The sequence below is a fragment of the Cataglyphis hispanica genome, chromosome 3 (genome assembly GCF_021464435.1).
Source record: "Cataglyphis hispanica isolate Lineage 1 chromosome 3, ULB_Chis1_1.0, whole genome shotgun sequence".
In the NCBI taxonomy this organism is placed as follows: domain Eukaryota; kingdom Metazoa; phylum Arthropoda; class Insecta; order Hymenoptera; family Formicidae; genus Cataglyphis; species Cataglyphis hispanica.
In genome coordinates this window covers 1,585,757-1,601,524 of record NC_065956.1, presented here as the reverse complement: position 1 = coordinate 1,601,524, position 15,768 = coordinate 1,585,757, and the positions used below count along the sequence as shown (strand labels likewise).

Below are 15,768 nucleotides of genomic sequence, written 5' to 3'. Positions count from 1 at the left end.
TTAGATTATATTATTATATAATATATTTTTATATAAATTTTTGTCAAATGAATTGTTCATCAACCTATATGCATGATTAAAGTGCAAGACTTGCAAAATTCATATAATATATAAAAGTATTATTAATTTAACTGTAATTGACTTAAAATAAAAATGACGGGCGATTTTTTATTACAATATTTTTTTCTGTAAAATTTTATTCAAATAATATATTTTATTTAATTATTAATAATAATAATTATTATGTAAAATGTTTTTATAGTGTAATAAGGCGATGATGGGTAAAAACAAATCTGTTACAATTTTTTTTACATCGTATAAGGTATATTATTTATTATATCTTATGTACATTCAACATCGTCTTGACAACACCATAGGAAAAATGTTTTAGACATGTTCCAAAATTTGTCGACAGTAACTCTTTGCTTGCTTTTTTTCTTGTATTTTCCTTTATACAATGAATCGAAGACACACGGAGGCGATTCGCTTAACCAATTTTATTGAAAACTCAGCTCGGCGAGTGTATATAAATTATTGTATGTATGTATGATAGAATGCGTGTATGACTGTGTGCGTGTGAGTGTGAATATGGTATGTACGCATGTTCTGTGAGTTCTGTTTAATATATGGGACGGTACCTGTTTTTAATGTGCTTTTCTTTTTTCGCAGATTTTATCATTTTCGTTTTTTTCGAAGCAGGTACTTTGACAGAGTTCGCTGTAAATAGACTTGTAGAAAATAAGGATAAAAAACAATGCGCTCGCGTAAATCATTTAATAAACGCTTAACTAAATATAATATAATATAATAGCTGCATGTACACAAATTCGATACAACGATCGTATTTATCACTGTAGATGTAGCTTCGTTTCTTCTTTTTTACACGACAGAGTTTTCTCGAAAATTCCCAAACTGGGGAAAGAACGCGTCACTCTGCCCCTTCCATCTCTCGTCGCTAAATAATAATAGATAATTTACGATATAATTAAAACGTTTTGCAATTTAATCAGATCTCTAAACAATAAATAAGTTTCTTTGTTTTTAATAAATAGTAATATAATTGAATTAAAATCGATTAAAGAGTTAAGCAAAATGCGAGAGACGATTTGACAATTTTTCCTTTTAATTATCTCGTTCTCGCTTTCTCTTTATCAGAAGAAAAAATAATGAATAAATGAGCGGATAAAAATTCACTGTAACAAGATGCATATTGAAGCAATTTTGATTTTCCAGGCTTTTTCCTGCCGCTCTTTTCTGTTCGATCTCGTTTCACACACTCTTTTTTAATAAAGCCTTTACGTGTATACGAGATAACCATAATATATACCAAAATATACGTGACATGTGAAGTACGATCAAAAGCTTTGAAAGTGTAACGCGTATTTTTTATGTAAAAAAAAAAATAATTTATATAATGGTGGAAGGGATCCAAGATTTTGGAGTCGATATAAAAAAAAATCGGATTAGTACACGAGATACTTTCGCTATCGATTGACACACCTTCAATTTCGCGTATATTTTCTCTTACGCCTACACATGGCCGTGTGTGTGTATGTGTGTGATATTGATAGACCTCTATGAAATCTAAATATCGATTTGTCGAAATTAACAACATCCTCAAAACTTCAGGTCGCACTCGCAGATTCATCGCTAAAACACAGATAGTTACAGCTTGAAAATTTTTAAGAATCTCTCTCGTTCGTGGAGTTCCGACCGAACTTTATTACAATTGATCGCGGCGCGAATTCGACTCGCGTACAACTTTTGTTTCCTTCCTCTTTTTCGGTTGGGACTCCGCGCGATCTCATCTTACGTTTTATCGTATTTTTTTTTGTTTAACCTTTAATACGAACATTTAGGAAGATAGCGCTATAATTAATATCATCTGAAATTTGTTAACATTCTCTATATAAAAATCTGCATTTGCGTGTATTCACTTATTGCTTCTTAATCGTCGCCATTTTCAGTAGCTTACCCTTTCTCTCTCGCTTTTTTTTCCTAAGTGAGGTTTTGCTCACGTCTTCCGCTTTTCGTTTCTCTTTTCCTTTTTCGCGAAACGAACGCGGAAGGTGGCACAGCAAACCGAAAGACACCAGGACGTATCTCGGTATTTTTTTATAACGTTACGAGTATGATCTCGAGCAATATTTTATGTACGAACGGTCGAAGTATTGTTGGATCGTGCTTCGAGATAGAAGCGAAATCAGACGATTTTAATCCGTTCGGCACGCTTCGCAGACGCGTCGTCTTTTTGTGATTAAAGATAGGGAGGATAGAGAATTAACTGACTGCGAAGCGTTACGTCGTTCGCTTTATCGTTATCCATTTTGTATATTTGATCGAGCAGAAAATCTCGCCTGTTGAAGCGTACCTTCCGCTCTCATTCATCGTCGTTTCAACATCGTTGACAATATATTACTAAAACACGTTAAATCGTTAAATTAAAGGATAAGAATTTCTCCGGATTCACTTGGAAGCCGTTTTAATCTCATGAGTGATATTTTTCTGTGTGTATGTATATATATATATATATATATATATATATATATATATATATATATATTTCTCTCTGCCCTGTTAGTCTCTTTAAGAACAAATAGCCGATAACGTATGTATTATGGGTATCGCGACCCGAGAAACAGTCTTTACGCTTAGCAAATACGGATGTAACGAGATACGATGAAGCAAGCCTCTGGTTCTCTCTCTTCCTTTTTTTTCTTTTGTTTTCCAAGAAAAAGAAAAAAAATTTCCTATTACGCGGATACATGTATATTGGAATGGACGTTGCTTTGCACGAGGAAATTCCTCGATCGAGCTATGAAAATGAAGAAATAAATCGTTCGATGAAGATCATTTCATCATTGAGCCTTGATGCCTTTATTGCGCGCATCGTCGCTCGCGTATACGTATTTTGTCCGCACATCTCATACTGTTTACGTGTTTACATTCTTTTTTTTACATTCTTTTCTTTTTTTTAGTTTTTCTTTTTCGTCATTCGCTAGAATCCGCTAGGGAAGAAACGGAGTCGTGTTGACTCGAGATATCGGAGCAACGATAAATTCATGCACGCAAGTCCCTTTCTGCCTTGCTCGCTTTGCATTCCGAATAATGTTGATATGTTGACGCATTGCTTGCTGTAGTGGGACGCGTTCGAAACTGTCTTTTTCATTTTCTCACTTTATCGTGCTCTTTGTCTTCTGGAGCGAGAACAGATATTCCTCGCGGTGTCATTAGGCGATTTCTCTTAAAATCGATAAAATTTTTTTCGTTCCTCCTTTCTGGTCGATATATCTCGCGTATTTATAATACAATAGATATCCTTTATACGTATATAGAATAATTTTTCGTGATCGCACGCTCGTGTACATACGAATATAGCGCGAAGAGCGGGCTGTAGATTCTCTCAATTTCATGCACACAACTCGCACGCGTTCATTCGCATCCTCTCGCTTACATCGTGTTTGCGCTAAAATAACTCTTGCACACTCGCGTTGGCACATATCCGCCTTGTCCGTTTTGTCGTTTTGTTGTTTTTCTTATAATCGAAAGATATATTCCCATATAGGCCGTGTAATACGACATTCTTATATAGGTGACGCGAAGATAAAAACTGCGTAATTTATCCTTCGTAAAGTTAATAAAGATATTTCGCAAACACTCACTCTCATTCATAATTCGTAATTCGTCCTTGTTCTGTTAATTGTATGCATTGTCGAGGCGACGTACGATAATGTAATGTATTCGCTACATTCGCTACACGAAATAATGAATATCGGAAATTCTATTACGGTCCGCTTTTGGTACAGTTCGTGATACGGTTCTCTATTTTTCTAAATCATTGTTTCTCTTTGAGACGCACATTGCTATATCGATTGTTACGTAAAGAGAGACATAACTTTAGTATACTTAGAAAAAGCGAGGCCCAGGAGCAGACGTGTTCAAATGACATTTAGGCCGACATGTAGCTCGTCGTTTAATGCTTTATATCGCAGATATATATAATACATACTAGATAAAGCTGTCTCAGTACAAAATGCCATAAGATGCAAGCGCAACGAATAAAAAATTCGACTGCAAATCTTAATGAATCTTCGAAGAAAAATATAAGCATATTACAATTCAACAGTTTACACAAGGATTTTAAAGTAAAACAAAAGACTGTTCACATTAGTGATGAAAGATTTAACATGATTTTGCGGCAGTGATTATAGAGATGGTTCGTGCATCTCCGTTGGCAGTCTGATTTTTAGGTACATCGATCACGAAAACGATCTAGGAAATGAAAGATAAAATCGATGCTCGTTATTCGTATAAGAAAATGTGTTACATTGATCCCGCCAAATATCTTTTAGAGCGATTTTTTTACAATGTTTTGATTGATCTGAAGACGTGAGAATGACATTATACGTTATCACAAGTGTGATTCTTTTGACATTTATAGATATTATTTATGCGAAAGTTTCGCAGTAGATGTACCTACGAGTTTCATAAGTCGTTGTATGTGGTTTAAATGCGAGATAACGAATACATATTCGTACTTTCTTGTTTCCTCCTGGCTTTGTTGAGGGGAGTTCTAAATGAATCTTTTCGATTCTCGTTAACATGGAATGTCTGCAGTACGAGTATTTGGAATCTCTCGATGAGACGGCGTTTGCGTTGTTTCGAGGTGTTCATTCAGAAAGATTCACCTCAGTCAATCACTGAACTACTTTACCGGATCTACATTGTGCGCGAAGAGATATTCTCTCGAGGACATTCTCGCTCTGACTAGGTAATCACGAGTTCTAGATGATACACGGTTCGTCGTCTCTCGCGGTTTGTCTCACGGGACATCTCGGAGAAGAATGGAAATTCGTGAGATCCATGGGATAGTGAAATTCTATGCCGATTGACCGATTCTTACGTACAATCCCCTTTACAGGATTTGAATATTCCTAATATATCGTGGCCTATTACACGAGAAAACCTTGCGAGGTGGCCGACATCTGCGCTCGTAACGCCGTCACGCTGTTCATAATCTTTTTCTGATGTCCCACGAGCGTTATACCAAGAGCCGTAAGCTCTTGAACGGTGACTCGCGCCGCAGCCTCCAGCGTCGTTACGCCTGCCTGCTCGAAGCTTTCCGCGTATCGTGACATCTTGATGGAAGCCAGCCATTCACTGACAGAAGTCAATTGCGTTAAGTCCACCGCGTCCGGCGCCAGTGGATTTGTGCCCCTGTCGACAATGACAAGTTAAGAAATGCCTCTTTTTATGAATGAATAATATACGTACAAATTGGGGAGATTATAAAGGAATTTGCAAGATTTCAAGCTTTTTTAGATCATATCTTCTCGTTATGGAAATACATTCACATTCGCACAATTTATATGCATATTTTGTGGATAGATTTTATTTGCTATTGACTACGTTACAAGTTGATAGAAGCTTAGAATGTGAAATAACGAAGATTAGTATTGTTCGTCGTCTCTGAATCGTTTTGTTTTTTATCATTGGTATATCTTCGCTATTTCGAGGGATATCAAAATACAATATACTATCCATAAACGCGATCTCGTTCTTTTATCGACAATATACTCCTAAATAAATCAGAGTTGAAACAATCGTATTTTACTTCTATATAAATCATATTGTCGATTTATATTAACTTTTATCGGTTGTAAAACGAGACCGAGCTTCCTATTTTTATACATGGGGAAAGATATGTACAATTATTCAATTATACAAATTTTAAGAGACATTTTATGGGATTATTGTTATCATGATTATGGGGACAAAAAGAATAAATTAATCGAAGCACTCACAATGGATCTACAGATTTTAAAATATCTGTAAGAAATACTAAAATAATTATTCAGTTGGTGTAAAATTTATTTCACAAGTTTATAGGGATATAGAGCAGGAGAACATAAAACAGGATCTTAACTTACAATTAGCTAAAAAACTATTTAAATATGTACACTTGACTCATAAATCGTTCCTTATGTATATTATATCGATCTGTTATATAAATTATAAATTACGAGTTACTTTAAAAAAAAATAAAAATAAACATAATCAATGTTATTGCGTACATAATTAATTCGTAGGATTTTGTGCATTTTCTCTTATACGAGATATTACACGCTAGAATATATTAATACAGATGCAAGCGTACAATTTCTTTTTGTCTCGATAATAGAAATTATAATAATAATGAAAATAAAAATTAAATAATAAGTATCGTAATATAATAAAAATAATATTAATAAAGTAACAATTTGTGTGCGTCAATATAATACAAATAATAATAATACACAAATACTGCGATAAAATTTAACACTTGAGATAAATATAAATAATAATAATAATAATAGTAATAATTGATAATACAATGATGATGCGATGACAATAATAAGCAGTAATAATGCTAATTATTAACGTCGTCAGTTGTGTCGTTGATAAATGTATCATATGTAATGCATTAATGGTGCATAGTTTACAGTTGAGGTGTATATACAGGTGAATCGATTACGGTGCGTATGAAGCAAGCAGTGCAATGCAAACTAAGATGATTACTAAGCACAAGGAATCTGCTGTCTACGTGACGGAAATATTTAATTATCACGTCAAAGAAGCAGAGCAGAACGTGAAAGCACAGTCAATGTAATTGAATCGTCGAAATGTTAAAGGGCGAAGGAGCTTTGTGTTATTTAGGGCACTGGACGAAACAGAAATGATTGCACTTTGTTCTTCTGCGCTTCTTTTTCCTCGCTCGTATCCTAAAGAGGGAATTCGGTGTGTGGGTGAATGGAAGAATGCCGCGCTTTTGATTCTTTTTTCTTTTTCTTTACCTGTTTCTCAAACGCACGTTGGAAGATGCCGACGAGGCGGATGGGGGCGGGGTTGGTGCACCCCTTTCCCTGATTCTGACAATTGTTAGCATTTGTTAGTGCGATGGAGATTAAACCGAATGTGTGTTACTATCTGCAGGTTATTGTTTCACCTATCTGGCTTTAACTCTCGAGCTTGATTTCTTCCCTAACGTTCACGCGCATGTATGTTGATGCAAATACCCCTTCACGTTACCTTTTATAAGCAGCTTTGAGTAATTTAAGTTTTGAATAAGTAAATAATAATTTATACTCGAACCTAAAGATAAAAAAATAAAAAAATTATGTGCGATTAGTATTAAAAAAACAAAAACAAAAACAAAACATGAAGGAATTTGGATGAATTGTTTTTGTCATTGTTATCGAGTAAATGCTCACCTCCGGCTATTTGATAAATCTTTACAAAGTTGCTAGAAACTTTTAATATGTAGTATAAAATTTGCAGAAGGCATAAAGAGAAATAGTTTAAAATGCAAATCTCTTGCAATCGATAAGCTAGTGTATGTAAATCGGTTGTTTGTTTTAGAATGGCGTGTCGTGACTTCTTCACACTCTGCGAAATATTTTAGAATTTAATATTACGATTATATATGATCGATTTATCGATGCGGAAATATGAACCGACATCGTGCACGATTAATTATATCGCGCCTTTTTATTTTTAACACACATTACGTATAAAAATACTATTCTAATATGATCAACCGATTGCACGCGCGTGTATTGTACATATGCTGATAAATCTTTGCCGCTTTTACTAAGATAAAATCGATAGCTTTAATAAATATTATGCGATAAATACTTATATCAATTTTATATAAATGATATAGAGGGTGTCAGAGAAACTATGGCAGTTTTTTTTTTTATTACTAGTTCTTTTTTAACAATTTGCAAATGATTTTTTTCGTATCAAAAATTTCAGCTTATCGAATCTAAATTGATCAAAAAATTCGCAATTGAAAGAGAAGAATGATATTAGTTCCGGGGCACCCTCAATAAATTTGTATGTGTATACATGTATATGTATATACTTTCTTCGTCTTTTTTCTTTTTACGTATATATTCATAAAAGTTATAATCACTAATCTAGAAACTTTTGAAAGACTAATTGCTTTCACACCACGTTGAACGTTTTTTATTCTCTAAGCTTTGAATTGTATATATGTATTGCTATTCGATGGTTGAAATTTAGCTTCTATAAAATTTGGAAATTCTTAAAGGCTCAATTTATATATCTCGCTCCAATTTATATATATATAAAATTGATAATATATACTCTAACTCTGTATACGGTAAAATTTATTGCTCATTTATGCAACATAGAAATTCTCTATATTCTCTAATACATATCTACGCTATCTATTCTCGCGTTTGTCGATAATTTGTAATAAAAACACTATATAAGAGGTTTCTTTACTACGGTACTACTCTCTTGTACATAAAGTCTATAGCACTCCGATGATATTCCTATCGATGCTGCGCGTATCTATATTTGTTACATCTACTATTCCGTCTGACAACTTGGATTACACGCTTCTACTATTTTGCTGGAAGAGCGCCTACAATTTCCCTACGACTAGCGCGATCGTGAAAAGTAATGTAAAACCGACATAGCGATATAAAATGCAGTCTTTTGAGATTCAACGTCCGGCGTTCCAATGCCAAGCATTAGTTCCGACAGCTAGAAAGACGGGCGGAGAAATGATACTTTTGCTCCTTCTAATCTTTTACAAACGGAACCTCTCTCTCAATTAAAATGGGAGAACGGGACCCAATTGGGATAGGTGAGCGGTGATTGTTGGTGTGGCAGTGCGTGTGTCGCTGCGTGTGTGTGGTAGTGTAAGCTACGGCCGGCTCCTGGTGGCATTACTGGAACGGCAATCGCTGACTGGGCTTGTTGATGGGCCTGATGGCCGACTATGTCTACGAACGGACCCGCCGTGCTCGCGGCTGGGCCTGGTGGCATCGCAGCCGCCACCGCAGCCTGGACGGCAGCCGTATGGCTTGTGACATAGTACGGATTGTGTGCAGGCGGCCTCACGCTGTAGTTGGTTGTCGTGGACGATAGTTGTCGCAGTTGCGTTGCAGTTGCAGTAGTTCGCGTAGTCAGGTACCAAAGGACACCACAAAACCAAAAGCACAAAGAATTAGCCCAGGAAAAAGAGGCGGATTGGAAGGAACAGGAGAGAAACCAACGAGATTTTCCAAATGCAAATACTGCGATCTTATTGGCATAGAAATAAATCGCGATAAAAATTATTTCGTCCATGCCAACGGGATATATTCGGAGAATATTATAGGAAAAAGGTTTACCCCCCTCCCCCTTGATTTTTCCTTGTGATTATAAGATTCGGTTCTTATATTAACGCAAAACTTTAAATTATATTATTACAGAATTTGCATTGTAAATAGAAATTTTTGTCTTGCAAATATTTTTTTTTTAAATTTACTTTCAATCACAACAAAATTTGATTTTATCAAAACCCATAAAAAAATAATAATACATAGTAGACAAAATTAGCTCTTATTACACATAGCTGCATCTTGTAAGAAATAATTGCGTGCGAATCATAGATTTAAGAAGTGTAGAGACGATAAGCGGCGAAAGCGATTGTGAAAGCTCTGCTAAAAATCATCGCGATCTCGAACATGATCAAAACGCGGTAAAAGTATTCTACGCAATTAAAACGTAGACTTTCGTCCATAAATTAATTTTCCCGCCAATTGACCCAGAAAACTTTCTCAGCCAAGCAGCGTGCTTTTTCAAAGTATGCAAATGTGAGTCTCTTCAATATAAAGATTTTGAAATATATTTTTCATAACAACGAGACATCATGCGAAAAGTGTGTGCTATTGCGAGAAGCAAGAGACATTCGAATTTTTCAAAGCGAATCTAATAATTATCTTGTTCTTTCTCTTGTGCATGTCAGAAAATAAATATCGAAGTAGCATAGATGTAATAGAAACAAATTTTGACGATTATATTTAGAGGGATTATTGCACCAAGAGAACACCAAGAAAAAAAAAGAAAAAAAAAAAAAAACAGAAGAAAGCACGAGAACAAAAGCAATAATGCGAATAATGACAGTCCAGTATGTATATGCTCGCTTCCAGTAATGCCAATCAGGACGAGGTATCACGACGACGCGAGCATGAGTATGCACACAGTATCCCTTTTTTTTGACCGCATGTTCAGGCACATAATGTATGTGTACAAGACTGTGTGCTTGTGCGGAACATCATACATCAATGAGCCGTAATGTCAAAGCCCATTGTAAGTAGCGTGAAACGGATATAGCACATCTGTGCGTGAGCGTTTCGGCGAATGAATGAAAATAAGTATTAGCTGTCGAGAGAAATTAATTTATGGACACAATATATATATATATATATATATAACTTCATAGCATGCGGCGTGATTCTCATTAAGATATTAATGAACAAATGACTCAACAAAGATATAAAAAAGAGAGAAAAAAGAGTGATGATGCCAATGAAAACTATTTGCGAACGTGCGCTCGAAGCACTTAAATAAATTTCATTCGTTGTGTGCTGATTATAATTTACGCATTTCGTATATGTTTTCTTTACATTAAATGATGATGATCGCATTGTCCGATAGACAATTGATTCGCGATATAAATTTCCTAACATTGTTTTTACGATTAATATATCCTAGGGTATTGTTATTTCATAATCTTATCACGTATCAGCATTTGGCGATCACTACTCGTGGATCAAACAATGACAAGTGGGCGCTTCTTACCTGTTCTGAGCAATTTTTCTCAGCGTGTCCGGGCTTCGTATAAGCTTGTCCAAAGTCTGTGTGAGATTGGCGAAGGTCGGCCGATGGGTGCGTTCCTTTTGCCAGCAATCGAGCATCAGCTGGTAGATAGCCTCTGGACAATCCATCGGCGCTGGAAGCCTGTAGCCCTTCTCGATCGATTTTATCACATCTTGATTCGACCAATTCCAATACGGTCTCTCGCCATACGACATTACCTCCCAACATACGATGCCCATGCTCCATACGTCGGAGGCGCTGGTAAATTTACGGAAAGCTATCGCTTCCGGTGCAGTCCACCGTACCGGGATTTTACCGCCCTAAACACAGGATAAAAAATAGATCGATATTAATCGAGACACTATTGTCAGCAAACATGATATGTGCCACGTAAATTTTGATTTCATAATTCTATCGCTCACCCTGGTCGTATAAGCTCCCTCCGTGGCGCTCTCGATCTCTCTACTGAGTCCAAAGTCGGCAATTTTGCAAACCAGAGCAGCGTTGACTAACACGTTTCTCGCGGCAAGATCGCGATGCACGTAGTTCATCTCCGCGAGATACTGCATACCGCTGGCAATGCCGCGCAGCATCCCCACCAATTGAAGTACTTGAAACTTGCCGTCGTTAGCACGCAAAAAAGTGTCCAGGCTGCCATTCTCCATAAATTCCGTGATAATCATCACCGGATTGCTTTTCGTTACAACGCCTTGCAAGAATATCACGTTGGGATGCTCGAACTGACCCATTATCGACGCCTCTGTCAGGAAATCGTTACGTGCCTTGTCCGCTGAGCCCGGCTTCAGCGTTTTTATGGCCACGTCTATTTCCGTCCGTCCATCGGGAGGCAGCTTCAGTTTCCCTCGGCAGACATCGCCAAATTCTCCGCCACCTGTACCCGTAAAAAAATATTATCAAGAGAATCTAATCAAGTTCTAAAACGATTTTAAAAATGCTATCAACAGAGTGATATGACATCAATTGCGGTATATGTTGATAATCTCGCTCGCGCGATAATGTACAGCAACATAGAGAATCGCGTACCTATAATTGCCTCTATCGTGATGTATCCGGCGTCGATTTCGCGGGCGAATTCTCGTACAGCCTGATTCGGATCCTCGTATGTGTGAGGATCCACATAACTCCTCGCACCTGCACCGCCTGCGCCGCCTGCGCCTGCCGCGGCGACCCCCACTGCAGGTGTGAATAGCGGCGTGGTCACTGCAACGTCACGAAAACAGAGTTCATTATATTAACACGAGGGCCGGTGGTGCAAAATTTTGACAGAACTTTAGACCGCGCGTCTTAACATTCGCTCTATCGCGCTCGGCCAACCGTGTCAAATACCGTGTCAAAAAAGTAACACTCACACATTCTCCCTCGTTAACGAGTTTGAAATTTCCAAAAAACAAGACACAATCAAGAAAGCCAAACGCAGGTGGATTCTAATGATAAAATTCTCCTCTTTCAATCCCACTTTACTCGATTAATAAGAGTCATCTTTTACTTGTATGTGTTTTATCTATTTTAAAATCTGGTCTGTTTAAATGTCGAACGGCGGTGTCTATGTACGCTAGAAAAAAAAATTTCGCGCGTAGCCAATCCACATGCCAAAGTGTATAACTCATCATGCCTGTATGTCAAATTATTTCCCAGTTATTATTGATACATTCGCAAAGTATTAACATTGCGATTAGCATTGTTAGTTCTGGATATTTCAGACGATTCAAAAACAGCTTTTTCTCTCAATTTTTTCAATGTTTTATTATTCAAATCAATTTAACCTCTATTTGAATCGTTCCAAAATATCCAAGTGTACTTTGCGCATATCGATGCAAGAAGAAGAGCGATCGCAACGATCATCTAAAAAAAAAAAAAATAAAAAATAAAAAAAAAACAAGACAAAAAACTGGATGCAAGAATACAATGATGCTGCAATTGCGTACAAAATACGACGGGGCCGCGACATGCTTTTATTACATCCGTACTTTTCATCCATATCGCATATCCAGGATAGTGAAGAAAGAATAGAATAGAGTGTAGAGTAACTATAAAGAAACTATAATAAACATGGAGAACTCGGAGTGAGTGTGTGCGAATGTCGGTGCGTTCAGTTATGTCTTTAATATGTCATACGAACATGTCAGCGCGAGTTTTGTGGTCGCACAAGAGTTTTGACTTGGAAATCGCATTGGGAAACAAAGGACTTACGCGAGGACTTGCTCTTGTTGTTGGTATGGGTTGTCACAATCGGTGAACTGTCCATTTTGCAGTGCACTGTGAACAACACAACAACCAACACACTAATTGACAAACAGAAAAACAAAAAAAAGCGGCGGGTGTTCAATCATGAATACTTTTTTTTTCTCTTTTTTTTTTTAATGATGTAAAGCGAGAAATGAAACAGAGAAAAATCTCGATTCGATCAAGCCATTAAATGTGTAATTGAATTCAAGTGAAAACAATTATTTCCGATATTAGACAATCGATGCTCTAATTTGAAAAAAAAAAAATCCTTTCACAATGCGTAGTTTTGTCTTGTCTCTTACGTTCGTTGATTACATTCTTTCCGATTTGTTTTATGAATCAAATATCAAGATGTATAAAAAACATATATAATAATATAACATCGACATATACTAATAAACAATACGCATGCAATATTGACAAAGAATGCAATACAACATACATAGCACAATGCACGCTGAGCACGCACAATGTGTTTTTAAGAAAATTAGGTATCGTGCAAAATTGTTTTGTGCGCGCGCGTGTGAACGTGTATCTGTTTTGTATGCGTGCGTTTGTATATGCGTAATGTGTGAGTGTGTGTATGTGCAGAAGCGTAAAAGTCTGAAGGTGTAATGCATGTATAGGGGTTGCAAAAATAATCTACACAAAATTGAGTTCCTAGAAACAAAAAAACTTGAGGTGTTTGGAGAAAACTTACTGTAGGTCACAACTAGTCCTGTAGTAGCAGGCGATTGTGTACATTGTTTCATTGGATTTTTTCATGGATTTTTCATGGAGGCAGGTTCGATAGATTAGGGGAATCGCACATGAAAAGAAAGAATCGAAAGAATTTGGTTAGAACAATCGCACTCAGGCCGCGGGCCAGATCAGTGAGAATTTTGGTACGAAAGCGATCGTTTCTCTTTATGTCCCATGTCGAATAGACGTATTTCAGAGCCCCCGACTGTTTTCTCTTTGCATATTTTTTTCTACAGTTGTTAATGTTTAGCTATCTCTCTTTCTCCCACTCTCATTCGTAAAAAAATCTCTACTAAGGGTATTGTTTAATTGTATTATCGTGAGTTTGTTTGCATACGGGGTATAGCTTCGACACTTGCTGGATCTAAGAGAGGGGGGGCGGGGCAGTGATTCCAATATATATTAGTCACAAGACACGAGGGCGCAATGAAACAACTATAAAAGTGATAGGGGGTAGCAGCGATAATAAATCTTTAAAGAGGAAGAGAAACACTTTGAACAAAATGCGAACGTACCTTCGCCATTTCGATATTCCAGAGTATCGCAGTCGCTGGGCTGCTTCTTGTTGCACTCGTCCGAGGCCCTGCTGCAACGAAATCGCATGAATCGCATGAATCTGCTGCAATGAAATTGAGCAAAATAATTGAAAAAAAAATATCTTTTCGCGCATTAATATGCAATGGCTCGATAATTTGCAAATATTTTTTTCTTAATTATGAAAGAGAAAATATTTTAGAAATATTTTTTTCTCCAATATTGAAAATAATTCAATTACCTTCTAAGGATCAAAACCGTCATGATGATAATAATCACAAGAAGTACGACGACAGCGACGATTGCTCCTGCGATTATTCTAACTTGCATGTTGTCATCCTCGCCGACGTAGTCTGTGCGCAGAGTGCTCGTATTAGAGATATACAATATACGAAGGAGGTTGCAAAACGCGAATCTGAATGTCGTTCATGCGCGCTTACCTAAACCCATGGCGTGGGGTGTTTTCTTAAATACCACCGGCGTATACTCGCCCCAGCCGCGGGTGGTCTTGGCGCGAACTTGTATCGCGTAATCCGTGGAAGCCTTTAGGCCTTTGAACGTGGCGGACAGCTCAGACGTTTGAATGACGGTTGCATTAGTGGCGTCGTCATAGCGCGGGTAACACCTCACTGGTATCAGATATCGAGACGATTATTAATCCCGCTGCCGCGCGATCGAGTGACAATTTAGAATTGATATCGCCGCACACTGCTGGCACAAAGCTTTGTATCACAGCGGGATTTTAGCTTTACCTTCGTATCGTTCGACGAGATCGCTGTCCCCGCCGACTTCGATGACTGGCGCGTCCCAGCTGATGCTAAGTTCCGAGCTCTTGACACTCGTGATCCTGACGTTGCTCACTAGACTCGGCACACTGGCTTCTGTTGTAACAGTAATGTCGACGTATTCCTTCTTTTGGGTTAATAACGATACGCCATTCTGGGCGAATACTTGGAAGCGATAAGTAGTCACCGCGTTCAGACCAGTTATCGTGATCTTCGTGTCGTTGAAGGTTTCCTATTGCAAAACCAAAGCAATTCCGCGTGAAATTTCTAATCAAGGACTAATTTATTCTTTATTTTTATGCAATCCGTGTTTTGCATACAAATGCACACACATACATGGGTTTGAAAAAAACTCACAGTATTGGGAATGTATTTGACATCCGTGCTGCAAGCATCGCAGACCACTTTATAAGTTGTATCGGACCTGCCACCTTGCATATGCGGCGCGTTCCAGGAAAGGATCACCGTGGACTGATCGACAAAGTTGACGGTCAGGTTTTGCGGTGCCGAAGGTGGTTCTGCAAGAAGTATATTCTTCAAGATTTTTGCCCTCCCTCAAATTCTCTCCATCTCGCATATTTACGTGCAACTTTTAAATTAAATTATTTTTAAATTAATTTTTAAATTGAAGTAACAAATATAAATCGTGCATATTAAATAGTTAATAATGCAACTAAAATGCGACATTCGAACATATTGGACAATATTCGGAGGATTTTTTCAAATTTTTAAAAACATTTTTAAATTTCAACATTATATTTAAATCTCGGCAAAAAAAAAACGTTTTTATATAAAATTTATTTCT

At 37.1% G+C, this 15,768-nt stretch overlaps 1 protein-coding gene across 21 annotated transcripts in view; it reads right to left on the bottom strand.

Moving 5' to 3' along the window:
• Nucleotides 1-302: 302 nt before the first annotated feature.
• The window catches only part of LOC126859373 (ephrin type-B receptor 1-B), a 92,188-nt gene continuing 76,722 nt past the window's right edge, over nt 303-15,768 (bottom strand). The window contains exons 6-17 of one of the 21 annotated variants that reach the window (XR_007688804.1): nt 15,321-15,481; nt 14,931-15,195; nt 14,619-14,807; nt 14,420-14,531; nt 14,160-14,263; nt 13,604-13,621; nt 12,868-12,933; nt 11,701-11,877; nt 11,079-11,548; nt 10,639-10,976; nt 6,834-8,914; nt 5,081-5,217 (exon numbers count right to left, since the gene is read on the bottom strand). Coding sequence is in view for 20 of the 21 variants with exons in the window: in XM_050610615.1 (XP_050466572.1) it covers nt 8,620-8,914; nt 10,639-10,976; nt 11,079-11,548; nt 11,701-11,877; nt 12,868-12,933; nt 13,604-13,621; nt 14,160-14,263; nt 14,420-14,531; nt 14,619-14,807; nt 14,931-15,195; nt 15,321-15,481 (2,195 nt within the window). In the remaining variant the exon portion in view is untranslated. Of the gene's footprint in view, nt 5,218-5,291; nt 8,915-10,638; nt 10,977-11,078; nt 11,549-11,700; nt 11,878-12,867; nt 12,934-13,603; nt 13,622-14,159; nt 14,264-14,419; nt 14,532-14,618; nt 14,808-14,930; nt 15,196-15,320; nt 15,482-15,768 lie in introns of those variants that run through there. The other 20 variants (XM_050610618.1, XM_050610635.1, XM_050610615.1 and 17 more) reach the window with 20 other exon arrangements.